Source organism: Terrapene carolina, unplaced genomic scaffold (assembly GCF_002925995.2).
Source record: "Terrapene carolina triunguis isolate 2854851 unplaced genomic scaffold, T_m_triunguis-2.0 Scaffold85, whole genome shotgun sequence".
Taxonomy (NCBI): Eukaryota; Metazoa; Chordata; order Testudines; family Emydidae; genus Terrapene; species Terrapene triunguis.
In genome coordinates this window covers 54,718,282-54,734,214 of record NW_020664436.1, presented here as the reverse complement: position 1 = coordinate 54,734,214, position 15,933 = coordinate 54,718,282, and the positions used below count along the sequence as shown (strand labels likewise).

The 15,933-nt window shown below is 40.6% G+C and overlaps 1 protein-coding gene across 4 annotated transcripts in view; it reads left to right on the top strand.

Moving 5' to 3' along the window:
• L3MBTL3 (L3MBTL histone methyl-lysine binding protein 3) overlaps positions 1-15,933 on the top strand; it is a 177,932-nt gene that overhangs the window by 125,314 nt on the left and 36,685 nt on the right. For all 4 annotated transcript variants that reach the window (XM_026649813.2, XM_026649812.2, XM_026649811.2 and 1 more), the window contains one exon: positions 7,075-7,177. In XM_026649813.2, coding sequence (XP_026505598.1) covers positions 7,075-7,177 — 103 coding nt within the window. The remainder of the gene's footprint in view (positions 1-7,074; positions 7,178-15,933) is intronic.

The following is a 15,933-nucleotide window of genomic DNA, read 5'->3' as shown; positions in this document are numbered from 1 at the left end:
GACTGGTTTTTGAATGTTATAATTCTTGACGTCTGATTTGTGTCCATTTATTCTTTTGCATAGAGACTGTCCGGTTTGGCCAATGTACATGGCAGAGGGGCATTGCTGACACATGATGGCATATATCACATTGGTAGATGTGCAGGTGAACGAGCCTGATAGTGTGGCTGATGTGCTTAGGTCCTGTGATGGTGTCCCCTGAATAGATATGTGGACAGAGTTGGCAACGGGCTTTGTTGCAAGGATAGGTTCCTGTTCATGAATGGTCCATCAGGTATAGTACCCTATCTCTGATAGTGGCTAGTCCCACTATACAGTCAAGCAATGATTGGTTTTTGTTTGTTTTTAAATCATAAATTCATATCCAAACCCCAAATTTCTAAATTTCATCTGGTTCCAAATTTATCTGAAATTTACCTCTGCTCTAGCTAGCAGTAGAATCATTTCCCAAGAAATAAAGAAATGCCAGTTTGGTCATTTGAAATGTGTGCAACTGCAGCAGTAAATCAGAGACATGGTGTTTTTGTTTTATTTTTTAAACTGCTAAATCTCTAATTATTGACACTGAGTTTACCACCAGTTTCAAGCTCACCATGGCCAATTGTAGAGAATGAACACTTTGGTTATTAGAGCAGTGACTTGTAAGTATCTATTTAATGAAAGATGTGAGAGTAATTGAAGTGACAATTTAAGGGCTATTTTCTTCAGTCTTTGGGCTTATTGTTTTCTTTATTGGATTGCTTCATTATGTTAATGAGTATTTGGGATTGAACAGAATAGAATTAGATTTTATATTTGCCTTTCATACTCAGGGCATTTCAACATGCTTTACAAAATTATGAACTAAAGAGTGGCAGCAGGCAGTGACTTTAAAGGCAAATATAGCAGCCATTTTCTACTCATCAACCACTCACATGTGGCCTTGGGCATTAGAAAGATTGTTTTGCTTGTTATTATTGTCCCAAGGCATCTTCTCAGGCCTTCAATTTTCCTGTTCTACTCCCAGTCCTTGCCCCAGATTTGCATGATTAGTTTTGGCTCCATCTGGAACTCATCAATATTGCTCATGACTAAACTGAATAAATAGGTGGCGGCCCAAAGAGATTGTTAAATAATGTAGTCTGAACTGTATCTCATAGGACATTAAACCTCATCCATTTACCCCTATTAAGACGAGTAATTTGTGTTTGACTAAAGCATATCTTACAGAAAAGGCATCTAATCTTGATTTGAGTACTCCAAAAGATGGAGAATATACCACTTTCCTTGGTAGTTTGTTCCAGTGATTAATCACCCTCTCTGTTGAAAATGAATGCCTAATTTCTAGTTTGAATTTCTCTGGCCTCAGCTCCCAACCATTGGTTCTTTATATGTTTTTCTGTGCTAAATTAAAGAGCCCTTTATTCCTGGGATTTTGTCCCTGTGAAGGTACTTAGCCACTCTACAGGCTTCTTTTTGATAAATAAAACAGATTGAGTTCTTTACATTTCTCACAATAAGGCATTTTGTCCAATCCTTTAATAATTTTTGTCTCTCTTTTCTGCACGATCTCCAGTTTTTCAACATTCTTTTTAAAATGCGGGCATCAGAACTGTACGCAGTATTCCAGTATCGGTCTCACCAAAGCCATATACAGATCTAAAATCACCTTCTTACTCCTAATCACTACTCCCCTGTTTCTACATCCAAGGATCACATGAGCTCTTCTTGACACAGTATCTCACTGGGAGCTTATGTTGAATTGCTTACATAAGAACATAAGAATGGTCATCCTGAGTCAGACCAATGGTCCATGTAGCCCAGTATCCTGTCTTCGGACAGTGGTTGGTGCCAGATGCTTCAGAGGGACTGAACAGAACATGGCAATTTATCAATTAGTCCAGTCCCAGCTTCTAGCAGTCACAGGTTTAGGGACACCTAGAGCATGGGGTTGCAACCCTGACCATCTTGGCTAATAGCCATTGGTGGACCTATCCTCCATGAACTTATCTAATTCTTCAAAGTTGTGAAGGCCCAGTGATACTTTTGGCCTTCACAACTTTGCCTGGTAGTGAGTTCTGTAGGTTGACTGTGCATTGAGTGTAGTATTTCTTCGTTTGTTTTAAACCTACGGCCTATTAATTTCATTGGGTGACCCCTAATTCTGGTATTATGTGAAAGGGTAAATAACACTTCCTAATTCATTTTCTCTACACCATTCATTATTTTATAGACCTCTGTCATATCCTCCTCTTAGTCATCTGTTTTCTAAAATGAACAGTCTCAATCTTATTAATCTCTCCTCATATTGAAGCTGTTCCATATCCCTAATAATTTGTGTTGCCCTTCTCTGTACTTTTTCAATTTCTAATATTTTTTTTGAGCGGCGATGACAAGAACTGCACACAGTATTCAAGGTTTGGGCGTAACATGGATTTATGTTGTGGCATTAAGATATTTTCTGTCATCTTATCTCTCCATTTCCTAATGGTTCCTAACATTGTTAGATTTTTTGACTGCCCGTTGCACATTGAGCAGATGTTTTCAGAGAATTATCCACGATGACTCCAAGTGGCAACAGCTAATTTAGACCCCATCGTTGTGTGTGTATAGTTGGGATTATGTTTTCCAACGTTCATTACTTTTCATTTATTAACATTGAACTTCATCTTTCATTTTCTTGCCCAATCACCCAGTTTTGTGAGAGATGCCTTTGTAACTCTTCTCAGTCTGCTTTGGACTTAACTATCTTGATAATTTAGTATTGCCTGCAAACTTTGCTACCTCATTGTTTACCCCCTTTTCAGATCATTTATGAATATGTTGAATGGCATTGGTCCCAGTACAGATCCTCGGGGGACCCCATCATTTACCTCTCTCCACTGTAAAAACTAATCATTTATTCTTGCCCATTGTTTTTCCTATCTTTTACCAGTTATTGATTTGTGAGAGGATCTTCTCTCTTATCCCATGACTGCTTTCTTTGCTTAAGAGCTTTTGGTGAGGGACCTTGTCAAAGGCTTTCTGAAAGTCCAATACGCTATATGCACTGGATCACCCTTGTCCACATGTTTGTGGACCCCCACCTCAAAGAGGCATGGTGAGACATGATTTCCCTTTACAAAAGCCATGTTGACTCTTCTCCAACGTTTTGTTTTCATCTATGTGTCTAATAATTCTGTTCGTTACTATATTTTCAACTAATTTATCTGATACTGAAGTTACACTTATTGGCCTGTAATTGCCAGGATTGCCTCTGGAGCCTTTTTTAAAATCTGCATTATATTAGCTATCCTCCAGTCATGTGGTACAGAGAATGATTTAAGCATTAGGTTACATACTGCAGTTAGTGGTTCAGCAATTTCATATTTGAGTTCCTTCAGAATTCTTGGGTGAATACCATCTGCTGGTGGTGACTTATTGCTGTTTAATTTATCATTGTTTCCAAAATCACCTCTATTGACACCTCAACCTGGGACAGTTCCTCAGAATTGTCGCCTAAAAAAAATACGGCTCAGATGTGGGAATCTCTTTCACATCCTCTGCAATGAAGACCAATGCAAAGAATTCATTTAGTTTCTCCGTGATGGCCTTGTCTTCCTTCAGTGCGCCTTAAGCACCTGGATCATCCAATGACCCCACTAATGTGTAACAGGCTTCCTGCTTCTGATGTATGTCAAAGTTAGATTCAGGACTCATAATTTGTTAGACCACTCTGTTTATTAGCACAGCGCTCTGCTAATACACCCAGATAATGTGAGCACCATGCAAGACCCACGCTACCTTATTTTATACAGATAAAAAGGGTGCGAACTTAACAAGAGGACAAAGAAAGCAGAACTGACAAGTTTAACTGAGGCTAGACATACATATTCCATTTCCTTACTAACTTTTACAGATCTCCGGTTAATGTTCCACCATTAGCTTAAGTGGACTCGTTGTTTATGCCTTAATGTTTCTTTCCCTGACACCTGTATTTCAACATTCCTTATTTATGCTTAAAGGTACATACAGCATTTCTTTAATCCATTCTATTTTTACAATATAATTCATTCTACTTTCACATGTACTTAAAAAAAATTGCTGTTAGTTTTTGTGTCTTATGCTAGTTGCTCTTCAGATTCTTTTTTGCCTGCCTAATTATACTTTTACACCTGACTTGCCTGAGTTTTTCTTTCTATTTTCCGTAGTAGGATTTGACTGCCAGTGTTTAAAAGATGTCTTGTTGTCTCTGTCTGCCTCTTTTACTCTGTTTAGCCATTGTGGCTTTTTTTTTTTTTGTCCTCTTACTGTATTTTTTTTAATTTGGGGGTATACATATAGTTTGAACCTCAATCAGTGATTTTAAAAGGTTTCCATGCAGCTTGCAGGCATTTCACTCTCATGACTGTTCCTTTTAATTTCCGTTTAACTAGCCTCCTCATTTTTGTGTAGTTCCCCCTTTTGAAGTTAAATGCCACTGTGGTGTGTTTCTGTGGTCTTTTCCCCCCTACAAAGATGTTAAAGTTAATTACATTATAGTTACTATTATCAAACGATTTAGCGCTATTCATCTCTTGAACCAGATCCTGTGTGCCACTTAGGACTAAATCAAGAATTGCCTCTCCCCTTGTGGGTTCCAGGACTTTCTGCTCCAAGAAGCAGTCATTAATGGTGTCTAGAAATTTTATCTCTCCGTCCTATTCTGAGGTGACATGCATTCAGTCAATATGTGAATAGTTGAAATCCCTCATTATTATTGAGTTTTCTGTATTTTGTAACCTCTCTAATCATGCTGAGCATTTCCCAGTCACCGTCACTGTCTTGGGTCAGGTGAGCAGTAGTATATTCCTACTGCTATGCTCTTATTATTCAAGCATGGAATTTCTATCTATAGAGATTCTATGGTATTGTTTGATTAATTTAAGATTTTTACAAATTTGATCAGCAGTGGTTTTATATTTACTTCCAAATTGTAGACGGTAATGTTGAATAACGTCAGGCCTAGAACTGATCCTTGTGGAACATTACTAAAAACACCCACATTCGATGATCCCCATTGCAACTACTTTCTCAGATCTCTGTTAGCCAGTTCTTAATCCATTTACCATGTGCAGTATTGATGTTGTATGGTGCTAATATTTAATGAGAATGTTGTTCAGTACCAAGTCGGATGCCATACAAAAATCTAAGCATATTACATCCATGTAGTTGCCTTTGTCAGACAAAACTGATTGCATTTTTTGGTGAGATTACAAGTTTGGTTGATAAAGACCTATTTTCCATGAAATCATGTTGTCAGGCATTAATTATATCCCTGTCCTTTAATTCTTTATTAATTTAATCCCACGTCAACCTTTCTGTTGTTGTTTTGGCTGGGGTTGTTATCAGGCTAACTGGATTATAGTTAATCAGGTTATCCAGCTTGTCCTTTTTGAATATTGGCACAACATTAGCACTCTTCCAGTCTTCTGGAATTTCCCTGGTATTACACAGAATGCACTGACTTTGCAGCAATTCCAGCTCCTAGAGACTGATCTAGGATCCTGTCCATGGATGAACATTGTTCTAATGCTGACTGCTAAGCTGACCTCCGTAAGAACTTGTTAGCAGGAGCAAACTTCCACCCAAAGAAACAATTTTATTTTTTTGTTGCTCCTGGCACTGGAGTTAACACTCAGGTCCCACCTGGACTGTTACCTGGGACAGGGCAGAACAGAAGACTTTGACTAAACTTCTTACCCATAATAGGAATAGTATTTCTGCTATATAGTGTGCTGCACTGTGGATCTTAACAACATCCTTGAAAGTTATTTAAATCAAAGGTGAGATCAGTATTAACCTGTTAAGCCATATGGATACTCTGGGCCTGGCTGTTCCGAAGTTCAGGTGCCTAATGCATCATCAAAATGCGTCTGTATCTAATTTGTGTGTGAAAGACAGGGTTTTCATCTAGTTAGCCATTCACATGCACAATTGAGGTAGTTGTGAAAGAAAGTCAGCTACACAAATTCACTCACAAAATCCAGCTCTGTGTATGCTGTCTGTCTGATTGCATTGTTTTTTGTTTTTGTTTTTGTTTTTTTAAATTTTGCATTGTGGTTATGGATTTTGTTTTTTAATGTAAACAAGATAAGAAGCTCAGTTCTCCATTCCATTATACCATTTAAGCCAGTGTTACTCTGATTCCAGTGGAGTCACAGTGGTGTAACAGGAAAATGAGTTCAAAAAATACACTTTTTTGGAATATGGCTGAATATTAAATATATCTCTCACACAATCTTGTTTTGCTGTGAGTGAAAATATGTATGTCATGTAGGAAGATTTCTTTAAGTAAATCTTGTCTTCCATGTGTATATCTGTGTGTGTGTGTGTGTGTGTTTTCAAGAAAGAAAAATACTAAAAACAATTCATATTTGCTGATGTTCAGAAGAGATTTCTCCATCTGCTAAACTGGAGAATTTCAGTGTCTGACTTGCTGACATCATGGATCGTGTACTGCCTGTTTGATTGAGTATCAAACCTAATGTCTACAGTCATATTCTTCAAAGCCTCCACAATCCTCACTGTATTATCCATTGATGAAAACCAGATATTCCCAAAAGTTCAGAGGAGTAAGCCTGTCAAAAATGCATTTATGACTTGCTCTTACTGATGTTATCTTCATCATTGATTTCCACCTCTTCATTTATTGGAAAATTCAAACTAAGAACCTCAAAGATCAGTATCTATTATGAACAGATCTCTGTCTTTAAGCACAACAGGAAGTCTTAGTTTGACTCTGCTCTTTCTAAATAACATTGTTACAGCTGCAATGTGATTAATCTAAAAGATATTACAACTAAAACAAATGCTCTAAATTGTGTGTACTTTTTTATGGACTATTAATTATGTATCTTTTCTATAGAGATCCATTTACACAGGACATTTTTATTTCCTCTTTAAAACATATTGCATTAGTCTCCATCATACTTCTGCAAAATGTATTTAAATAACTACTTTAAGTTGTGTGCTGTGTACCTGTTTACATCTCCATGTGTTAATGTAATCCTCCAATTCCTGCTTGTGTGTAAATTTACATAACTTTTCTAATTTTTCGTGTGTCCTGATATATAGGTCCCTTGGAATTAGTGGAAGCTTTAGAACATGGAGGATGCCCTACTGCAGGTTGCAAAGGAGTTGGACACATAAAACGAGCAAGACACATGGGCCATCACAGGTATGTGCTATAAAAAGTTGTAGCTTAATTGTTGCTTGGTATGATTATATCATTTAGAAAGAGAGCTGCATATACTTTTTTTTTTTTTTAATTGCTGTTCTCAAGAAAGCAGAGCCAAGCTGGAAAAAAATTAAATCCACGTTGACTTTAGTTGCTATGGTGAGCATGTAGAAATTAACATTAACAATCTGTAATGTCATTGCAGCAAGGTGTGCCTAGGAAAAATATGTCCAACATTTTTTTCATTGCAAATGAGAGATGCGACTGCTCTGCTTTTTGTTCCAAAAGGGCTACTCATGTGGCTGTTCAGATTAGAAAATGATGCAAAAAACCTTTTTGTGCAGCTGCAACTTTGTACCAGTTGAAATGAACAGGGCAGTAGTTTTATCAAAGCTTTTGTTTGGGCTTTTTAAAATTTTTGTCAAAGCACTTTTTAAATCCTTAATCCATATTTCTGTCATCACCTTTGACTGACGGGACTGCTGCTAAAGCTTCCTGCTTAATGTACTTCTCTGAAGCACATTCAAGATATGATGGATTCCAGGGCCTTCCTGAAGAAGGCTCAGCAAATGGAGGGAAGGATTCTGGGGGTATGGAAAGGAAAGAGGGAGAAATATCACAGAAGTCATCAGTTTTGTTATTATTTTAAAATATATCCAGTTACAGTACAAGGTGACCTTAGGACCCCAATAAGTGAAATAAAATCAGTGCGAAGTGTTAAACTCAGAAATAAATATCAAGCAGAACCAAAGGGGCTGGCACAAGGGAAACCCCTATAATCCTCAGGTAAATCAAACCACCTGTAGCTTTTCCTGATATTTGTCAAAAAAAAATCTGTGGGACCACTAATGTACCAATGTGTGTTTTCAACTCGCATGCGGCTAAAGGTGTGCTGTTTGGTAAATTGTTTGAATCAGTCTTTTTTTTTGGTCTTTTTATTTTGGCACCTTCTTACACTATATTGGCAGTTGGGTTCTCCTTTGTCTCCTCTTTGCTCTGTTCTGGCATATTTGCCACCTTCTCTCCGTTTTTCTTTCCCTTCTGTCTTTTTCTGTCCCTATTCTTCTGTCATTCTGCTGGCTTTTTATTTTTTCTTTTCTGTGCATCTTTTCTTTTGAGTTCTGTTTTTTATGTTTTTTTGCTCTTCCCTCTTTGCAGCTGCTTTCACTTTCATGGTGTGGGGAGGAACATTCAACAGTGGGTCTGTGGGTCCAGGTTATCTTTGCTTTTGTGACTGTGCTCAGTGCTAGAAGAGCAGAGGAAAAAAAGCCAGAGGGACTATTGATTTTAGTCTGACTTCATGCATACACAAGGAGCCTCCTGCTGCTGATGGGAACACATTTGCTTCAACTTTGGTCAGAGTTGTGATCTAGCAGCCTTTGCCATCCCCTGTTTGTCTCCTTTGCCACTGCCCCTACCCACTTTTATTAGCCCAGAAACTTGTAGACCCTGATCCTGCACCATTGAATTCAGGGGAGTTTTGCCATTGACTTCAGTGAGAGCAAGATAAAGCCCTTAACTTGTCCAGTGTGGAAATTTTAGAAGGAACAATAAGGGTAAGTAATTGTTAGAAAAATTGTATCTATTCATTAATCTTCTCACCTCTAAAACAGATTTGGCACTAAACATTTTTATATTGGGAGGGCGTAACGCTTCTGGCAAGTGGAGTTGGCAGCAACAAGGGTCAATTCAATGTCTAGGGGTTTCTCTCAACAACAGAAAATAGAACTGGCTTGAGCCCTCACCCAGTAACCTGTGAAAACTAAACACCACCCTGGGTGCCTCTAAGAGGCAGTACTTCCCCTCTCACAAGCATCGAGTCTGTGTACAACAAAATAAAAACGTTTATTCAAAGGGAAAAGGGGACCCAGCATTAATTTGGGAAAACACCTCAACCATAATTCAGAAGCATGTGACCGCAGGCAAACATCCACCCCATAGTGCATTGCGCAGTGTCCTTTGTCTCCATTGCTCACCTTGCGGTGTGAAAGTCCAACAAACGAATGTCCCTTATCGCACCACTCCCCTTTCCCTCCGTGGCACCCCACTCACAGTTGGTGGTCCTTGGTTAGCAGAGACCCAGAGTTCAGCGGTGTGTTAATGGGGGGGTGGGCATTGAGCAATGCCTTGCTGCCACCACCTCTGTAACTGGCTCACAGCTGCTGCTGTCTCTCTGCTGCTGCAATGTCACATTCTGAGGTTCCACCACTTAACCCAGCTCTCAGTGATTTCAGCAGGTAGTGGGGAACCTTACTGTCAGTGCAGCTTCTGTGTTGCTTTCATTGTTCTCAAACAGGGTCTAAGGCTTAGCCCCTAGACTTGCTCAGCAGTCAGGACAGCTCTAGAAGCAAGGACTCTTAATTGAGTCTTATCAGCTCTGTCATTAAACACTGGAGAGCAGCAGGTCAAGTGGTGTTTAGGACTCTTTATGCAGAGTCCATACTGCCAGGTAGGAACACCCGTCACCACCAACTCTCATCTCCACTGGGATTTGGCATCCCTACCCCCTGCTTAGCAAGTGAAGTTCATTTTAGGGTGACCCCCTCAATCAGGGCATGCTAAGCACAGTTCTGCTGCCCTTTACTCAAAGAGTAAGGAGAACAACATTTCAGTACTCCCGCATTCGAATACTAGAGTGATTTGTAACCCAAACCAGCCAAAATTGATCGTTTTGGTAAAGCAGGTCCATCTTGCTGCGCACCTAGGCAGAGTAGTCATTTTTGTGCAAACACAGTATGCTCCTGAAGTTTTTTCCCTCAAGGGCATCACTAGATGTCAGCGGAGAGCTCAATTAGACCCTGCCTACAAGGGGTAAGAATGAGAAAGAGATGTATATGAAAGTTAGCACATACATGCTCTGCTTTTATAACTAGAGTTTCTGTGCTACTTAAAATGATTGATTATTCATTCTGAATATTGAGAGAACGAAAGTCCATTGCAATTTATTGTATTTTATTTTTACTGTAGTCTTAGAAATCCTATCGTATACACAATGACCAATAGCTCTGGGGATAAGCAAACTAACTAAAGGGGTTTTGTTGATCATAAAACTGAAAGATTTGCTTCTTCATAGCAAATACATTACATTATTATTTCACTCATTGTTTTGCCCTGCAAACTGGATATATTTTCTGTTTGAATAGCTCTGAGAAAAAATGAGATTTCTTGTTTATCTGAAACCTACAGGTTTGAGAATCCAGGTCATCCTAAGGATTCTAAAATTGTATCACTACTTTTTTCCTGAATTAGCGAATGTATTGTAAAAATGGTAAAATTATCCACATCCAGGTACAGTTCTTTGGCTCTTTCATTTCAGCAACCTCAGATTGTATTTTAACCATGCTGCTTTTATTTATGTATGTATTTCTTTATCTATCATGATAAGGTGCAATATGTGTGCGAAGTAAATGCCTGAAAGCAGGCAGAGGGATCATTTACAATTCTAAGCAGTTTTGAAATAATGTTGATAGCTTGCTCCTTAGGAGCCAGACAAAAGCCTTGGATGATTAATTGTGACAGGGTTAAAGTGTGCACTTCTTGAAAAAGTTAATGATAATAAGGACTTGTTCTCAGTAGTGAATCTAAGATTTTGAAATGAGGGTAGAAGCTGTGGGACCAGTACGCAAATAGGTAGCATTATGCAAATTAGCTGCATATTTATGATCGTAAAATGTGTGCTTATAGCAAGCAACAATCTTCAAATCCTGGCAGGCATGAAAAGCAATCATTTGTATTTTGTAGTTTGCTAGTGTCTTGGGTCAACTCTTGATGAATAAACATTAAAGCTAGTCTGCTCCAAGGGTCCTCAGTTATAGCACATTCGTAGTTTTTCACTTAAGCAGGGTGGAAAAAGAACATTTCTCCATTCATCATACCGTGTTTCCCCGAAAGTAAGACATCCCCCGAAAATAAGACCTACTTCCAGTTTTGCCTCTCGCTGTAATATAAGGCATCCCCCCGAAAATAAGACCTCCCCAATAATAAGGCCACCCCGGAATATAAGGCCCCGAAGCTCCAGGAAAAATAAGACCTCCCCTGAAAATAAGACCTAGCGCATCTTTGGGAGCAAAAATTAATATAAGACACTGTCTTATTTTCGGGGAAACAGGGTAGTTTCAGGCAATCCTTAACAAGATGTGGATGTTGAGAGAAAATACTGGCTCATGTTGAGCCAGAGTTTCAATTATAATATTGGGAATGGCCTCCTTTCCTTATTAGTATCTCTTGTGTTCCTTGTACTTAGTAAAGACCTAATGTTTGGCAAGTAGTGGGTGATTACAGTGAACACAATTACATTTGCTGAACTACCTAGGCAGCAAAGCAATAAAACTGGACGCAATTTTATTATTCGTTCCAAATCTGTGACTTAGTTGCATAAATTATAGTATCTATCAACGGGAGAGACCGCGAATGCCATAGAAACAGAAATAATAAGCAGTATATGTTTTTACTTTTTCTTAATTATTCTTGAGTCTTCCAGAGTAAAGTTTTTTTTCCTTAAAATAAATTTTGTGCTTAGCCTGTGAAAGGTGTTGGATTGACAGCTCTGGAAACAGTAGTCCTGTGTCCCCAGAACAGTTGCAGTATGGGCATCTGCAATGCAAGCTTCTCCCAGCACTGCCATCTTAATGTGGCACAGCCCTCACTTAGCGTAGCTTAGTCTCCGTGCCAATTCAGTCCTCTAGCTGTCTGCTCAGTTTGTCAGTTAGTACTATTTGTGATGGGGGCTTTTATAAAATTGGACATTCGTCCACTGAACCAGCTCTGATGATGATTTAATGTCTCTAACTAACCTGGATTGAACTCAAAGCAGTGACCTAGAGTTGAATGGTTTAGAATGCCATTATAAATCCCCAGAGCTGCCGAGTTCCCATTTAAGAGAAAATGCTGAAAAACAAACTTAATTTACAAATAGCCACCTGATCAGGCCTGTCAAGTCAATGAATTTGGTTGTCTTTAAGACATATAGGGACTCATATAAAGAAAATATTTTATTTAATGTAGGTATAACAAGATTAATTATTAATGCTTCATAGCTGGCCTGTTAAATGGAAAGCTGGAGGCAGTGAGGCTCAGGAGGGATTCACTGATTGATTTAAACCTACATATCTCATAGGTAAGTTCATGCTTGCTGTGCTTTGTTAAAATTAAACTGACAAATGAAAATCATGGGAATTCTTTATATTTTTATTCCTCTGAGTAATCCAAATATCAAGGACTAGATTATGAAATGTTCCTACAACTTTCTGTAGTACCTTAATTAGGAGCTGACTTGCACCAAAAAATATGCTAAAGCAAAGTGCCTTAGAGCATCATTAATATTATAACAGTTGATGATTAACACTATATCTTTAAATTTCAAAAAAATATTAAAATAAAAACCACAGACTTACTGTGTAAATAAGCGAATTCCGAGAAGAATGAGGTTTAAGGCTGTTTAAATTCAGGTTTAAGAATTGTAAAAGTGTAAACACAGTTCATAAACAGAAGTCTGAGTGTGCAGTTGAAAGATTCTGGTGGGAGTTTTGTGCAAGATGTTTTGTAATATCTCCTGCCTCCCCCCACACACACCTTTGCAGAATATGTTATTATTTTAGCTAAGTACAAATTAAATGTGTCCTTCAGTTTTCAGATTCCATTGTAATGTTTGTTTTCATAATACACAACCTATAATATTTAATATATTTTTATAGAAATTTCTAGCAAAGACCTCTTTGGTATCAAGCACACACATGATTATTTTGCTGAATCAGAGCCTGTGCCTTTGTCTTCCCCCCCCCCCCCCCAAATGCAAACCAAGGGGAGAGACATTTACGTAAAATTTGGGAAAAGGGGGGGGGGGGGGGGCGGCAAAGGCAAGGCTCTCCAAGCCACAACAATGTAAAGGAGTCAGAATTAAAATATTCAAATTAAAATATGTTTTCCTCCATCAATCAACTCAAAAGCCTCTCCTAGGTATAAGGAATTCAAGAGGTTGGCTTAAAATGGCAGGAAACTACAGACCAGATAGTTTAACTTCTGTGCCAGGGAAGATAATGGAGCAAGTAATTAAGGAAATCATCTGCAAACACTTGGAAGGTGGTAAGGTGATAGGGAATAGCCAGCATGGATTTGTAAAGAACAAATCGTGTCAAACCAATCTGATAGCTTTCTTTGATAGGATAACGAGTCTTGTGGATAAGGGAGAAGCTGTGGATATGGTATACCTAGACTTTAGTAAGGCATTTGATACGGTCTCGCATGATATTCTTATCGATAAACTAGGCAAATACAATTTAGATGGGGCTACTATAAGGTGGGTGCATAACTGGCTGGATAACCGTACTCAGAGAGTTGTTATTAATGGTTCTCAATCCTGCTGGAAAGGCATAACAAGTGGGGTTCCGCAGGGGTCTGTTTTGGGACCGGCTCTGTTCAATATCTTCATTAACGACTTAGATATTGGCATAGAAAGTACGCTTATTAAGTTTGCAGATGATACCAAACTGGGAGGGATTGCAACTGCTTTGGAGGACAGGGTCATAATTCAAAATGATCTGGACAAATTGGAGAAATGGTCTGAGGTAAACAGGATGAAGTTTAACAAAGACAAATGCAAAGTGCTCCACTTAGGAAGGAAAAATCAGTTTCACACATACAGAATGGGAAGAGACTGTCTAGGAAGGAGTACGACAGAAAGGGATCTAGGGGTTATAGTGGACCACAAGCTAAATATGAGTCAACAGTGTGATGCTGTTGCAAAAATAGCAAACATGATTCTGGGATGTATTAACAGGTGTGTTGTGAGCAAGACACGAGAAGTCATTCTTCCGCTCTACTCTGTGCTGGTTAGGCCTCAACTGGAGTATTGTGTCCAGTTCTGGGCACCACATTTCAAGAAAGATGTGGAGAAATTGGAGAGGGTCCAGAGAAGAGCAACAAGAATGATTAAAGGTCTTGAGAACATGACCTATGAAGGAAGGCTGAAAGAATTGGGTTTGTTTAGTTTGGAAAAGAGAGGACTGAGAGGGGACATGATAGCAGTTTTCAGGTGTCTAAAAGGGTGTCATAAAGAGGGGGGAGAAAACTTGTTCACCTTAGCCTCTAAGGATAGAACAAGAAGCAATGGGCTTAAATTGCAGCAAGGGAGGTTTAGGTTGGACATTAGGAAAAAGTTCCTAACTGTCAGGGTGGTTAAACACTGGAATAAATTGCCTAGGGAGGTTGTGGAATCTCCATCTCTGGAGATATTTAAGAGTAGGTTAGATAAATGTCTGTCAGGGATGGTCTAGACCAGGGGTCGGCAACGTTCGGCACGCGGCTCGCCAGGGTAAGCACCCTAGCAGGCCGGGCCAGTTTATTTACCTGCTGACGTGGCAGGTTCGGCTGATCGTGGCCCCCACTGGCCGCGGTTCGCCATCCTGGGCCAACGGGAGTGGCGGGAAGCCATGGCCAGCACATCCCTCGGCCCGCGCCGCTTCCCGCCGCCCCCGTTGGCCCGGGACAGTGAACCGTGGCGAGTGGGGGCCGCGATCGGCCGAACCTGCCGCGTCAGCAGGTAAATAAACTGGCCCGGCCCGCTAGGGTGCTTACCCTGGCGAGCCGCGTGCCGAACATTGCCGACCCCTGGTCTAGACAGTATTTGGTCCTGCCATGAGGGCAGGGGACTGGACTCGATGACATCTCGAGGTCCCTTCCATTCCTTGAATCTATGGAAGTTTTATTCCACCGCCAGTCTTCAAATGAGCATTGCAAATTATCAGGATATTTTGTCAAAATATGATTTTAATAATTTTTGTGCAATTTCTAACTTTGCTGACAAAGCTGCCAGAAGAATACGGGGAACAGTTTTTCACTTTGGTTTCCAAGGAACATCTTAGACGCTGCTGATATGGCCTCATGTTTTGTAGCTGCTGCAATCTCCATGCGGCATTCATCCTGACTTCAGGCAACTGGCATTCCAAGGGAGCAGCAGAATACAATAGAAGATTTACCTTTGGAGCGGTCTAAACTGTTTTCTGCCAAAACAGATGACACTATGCATACACTAAAGGACTCTTGTGCAGTGCATCATTCATTCAGAGTTTACACTCAGGTTACAAAAAGGAAACAATTTAGACCAGTGTTTTTCAATTTTCTGGGTCGAGGCATGTAAGGCACTGGGTCACCTTGCTCAGCACCCAGGGACCCTAGCGGCGCTGGTCATCGCCGCCGACCGGGACATTAAAAGTCCTGTCAGCGGTGCTGCCCAACTGTGGCAGGCTAGTGCCTCCCTGTTTCAACAATGCGCTGCACCCCGGAAGCAGCCAGCAGCAGGTCCAGCTTCTAGGCGGTGTCCACGGGGCTGCTCCCGCCCCGAGCACCGGTTTTGCACTCTCTGGGGCGGGGAGGCCCAGTGCCTGCAGGCGAGAGCCGCGTGGAGCCGCTTGCGTGCATTTCCGCCTAGGAGCTGGTCCTGCTGCTGGCTGCTTCCAGGGCACAGCGGGGTCCGTGGGGCCAGGACAGGCAGGAAGCCTGCTTCTGCATCCTGGCTCACCGCTGACCGGTAAGCCCATGTCCCAACCCCCTGTCCCAGCCCTGAGCCCTCTTCCTGCACCCCAAACTCCTGCCCCAGCCCTGACCCCCCCCAAATCCTGACCCCCTCGTGCACCCCAAACCCCTCATCCCCAGCTGCACGCCCAGCCCAGAGCCCTGATCCCCTCGTGCAACCCAACCCTCTGCCCCAGCCCAGACCCTCCTCCCCACCCTGAACCCCTCATTCCTGGCCCCAGCCCTCA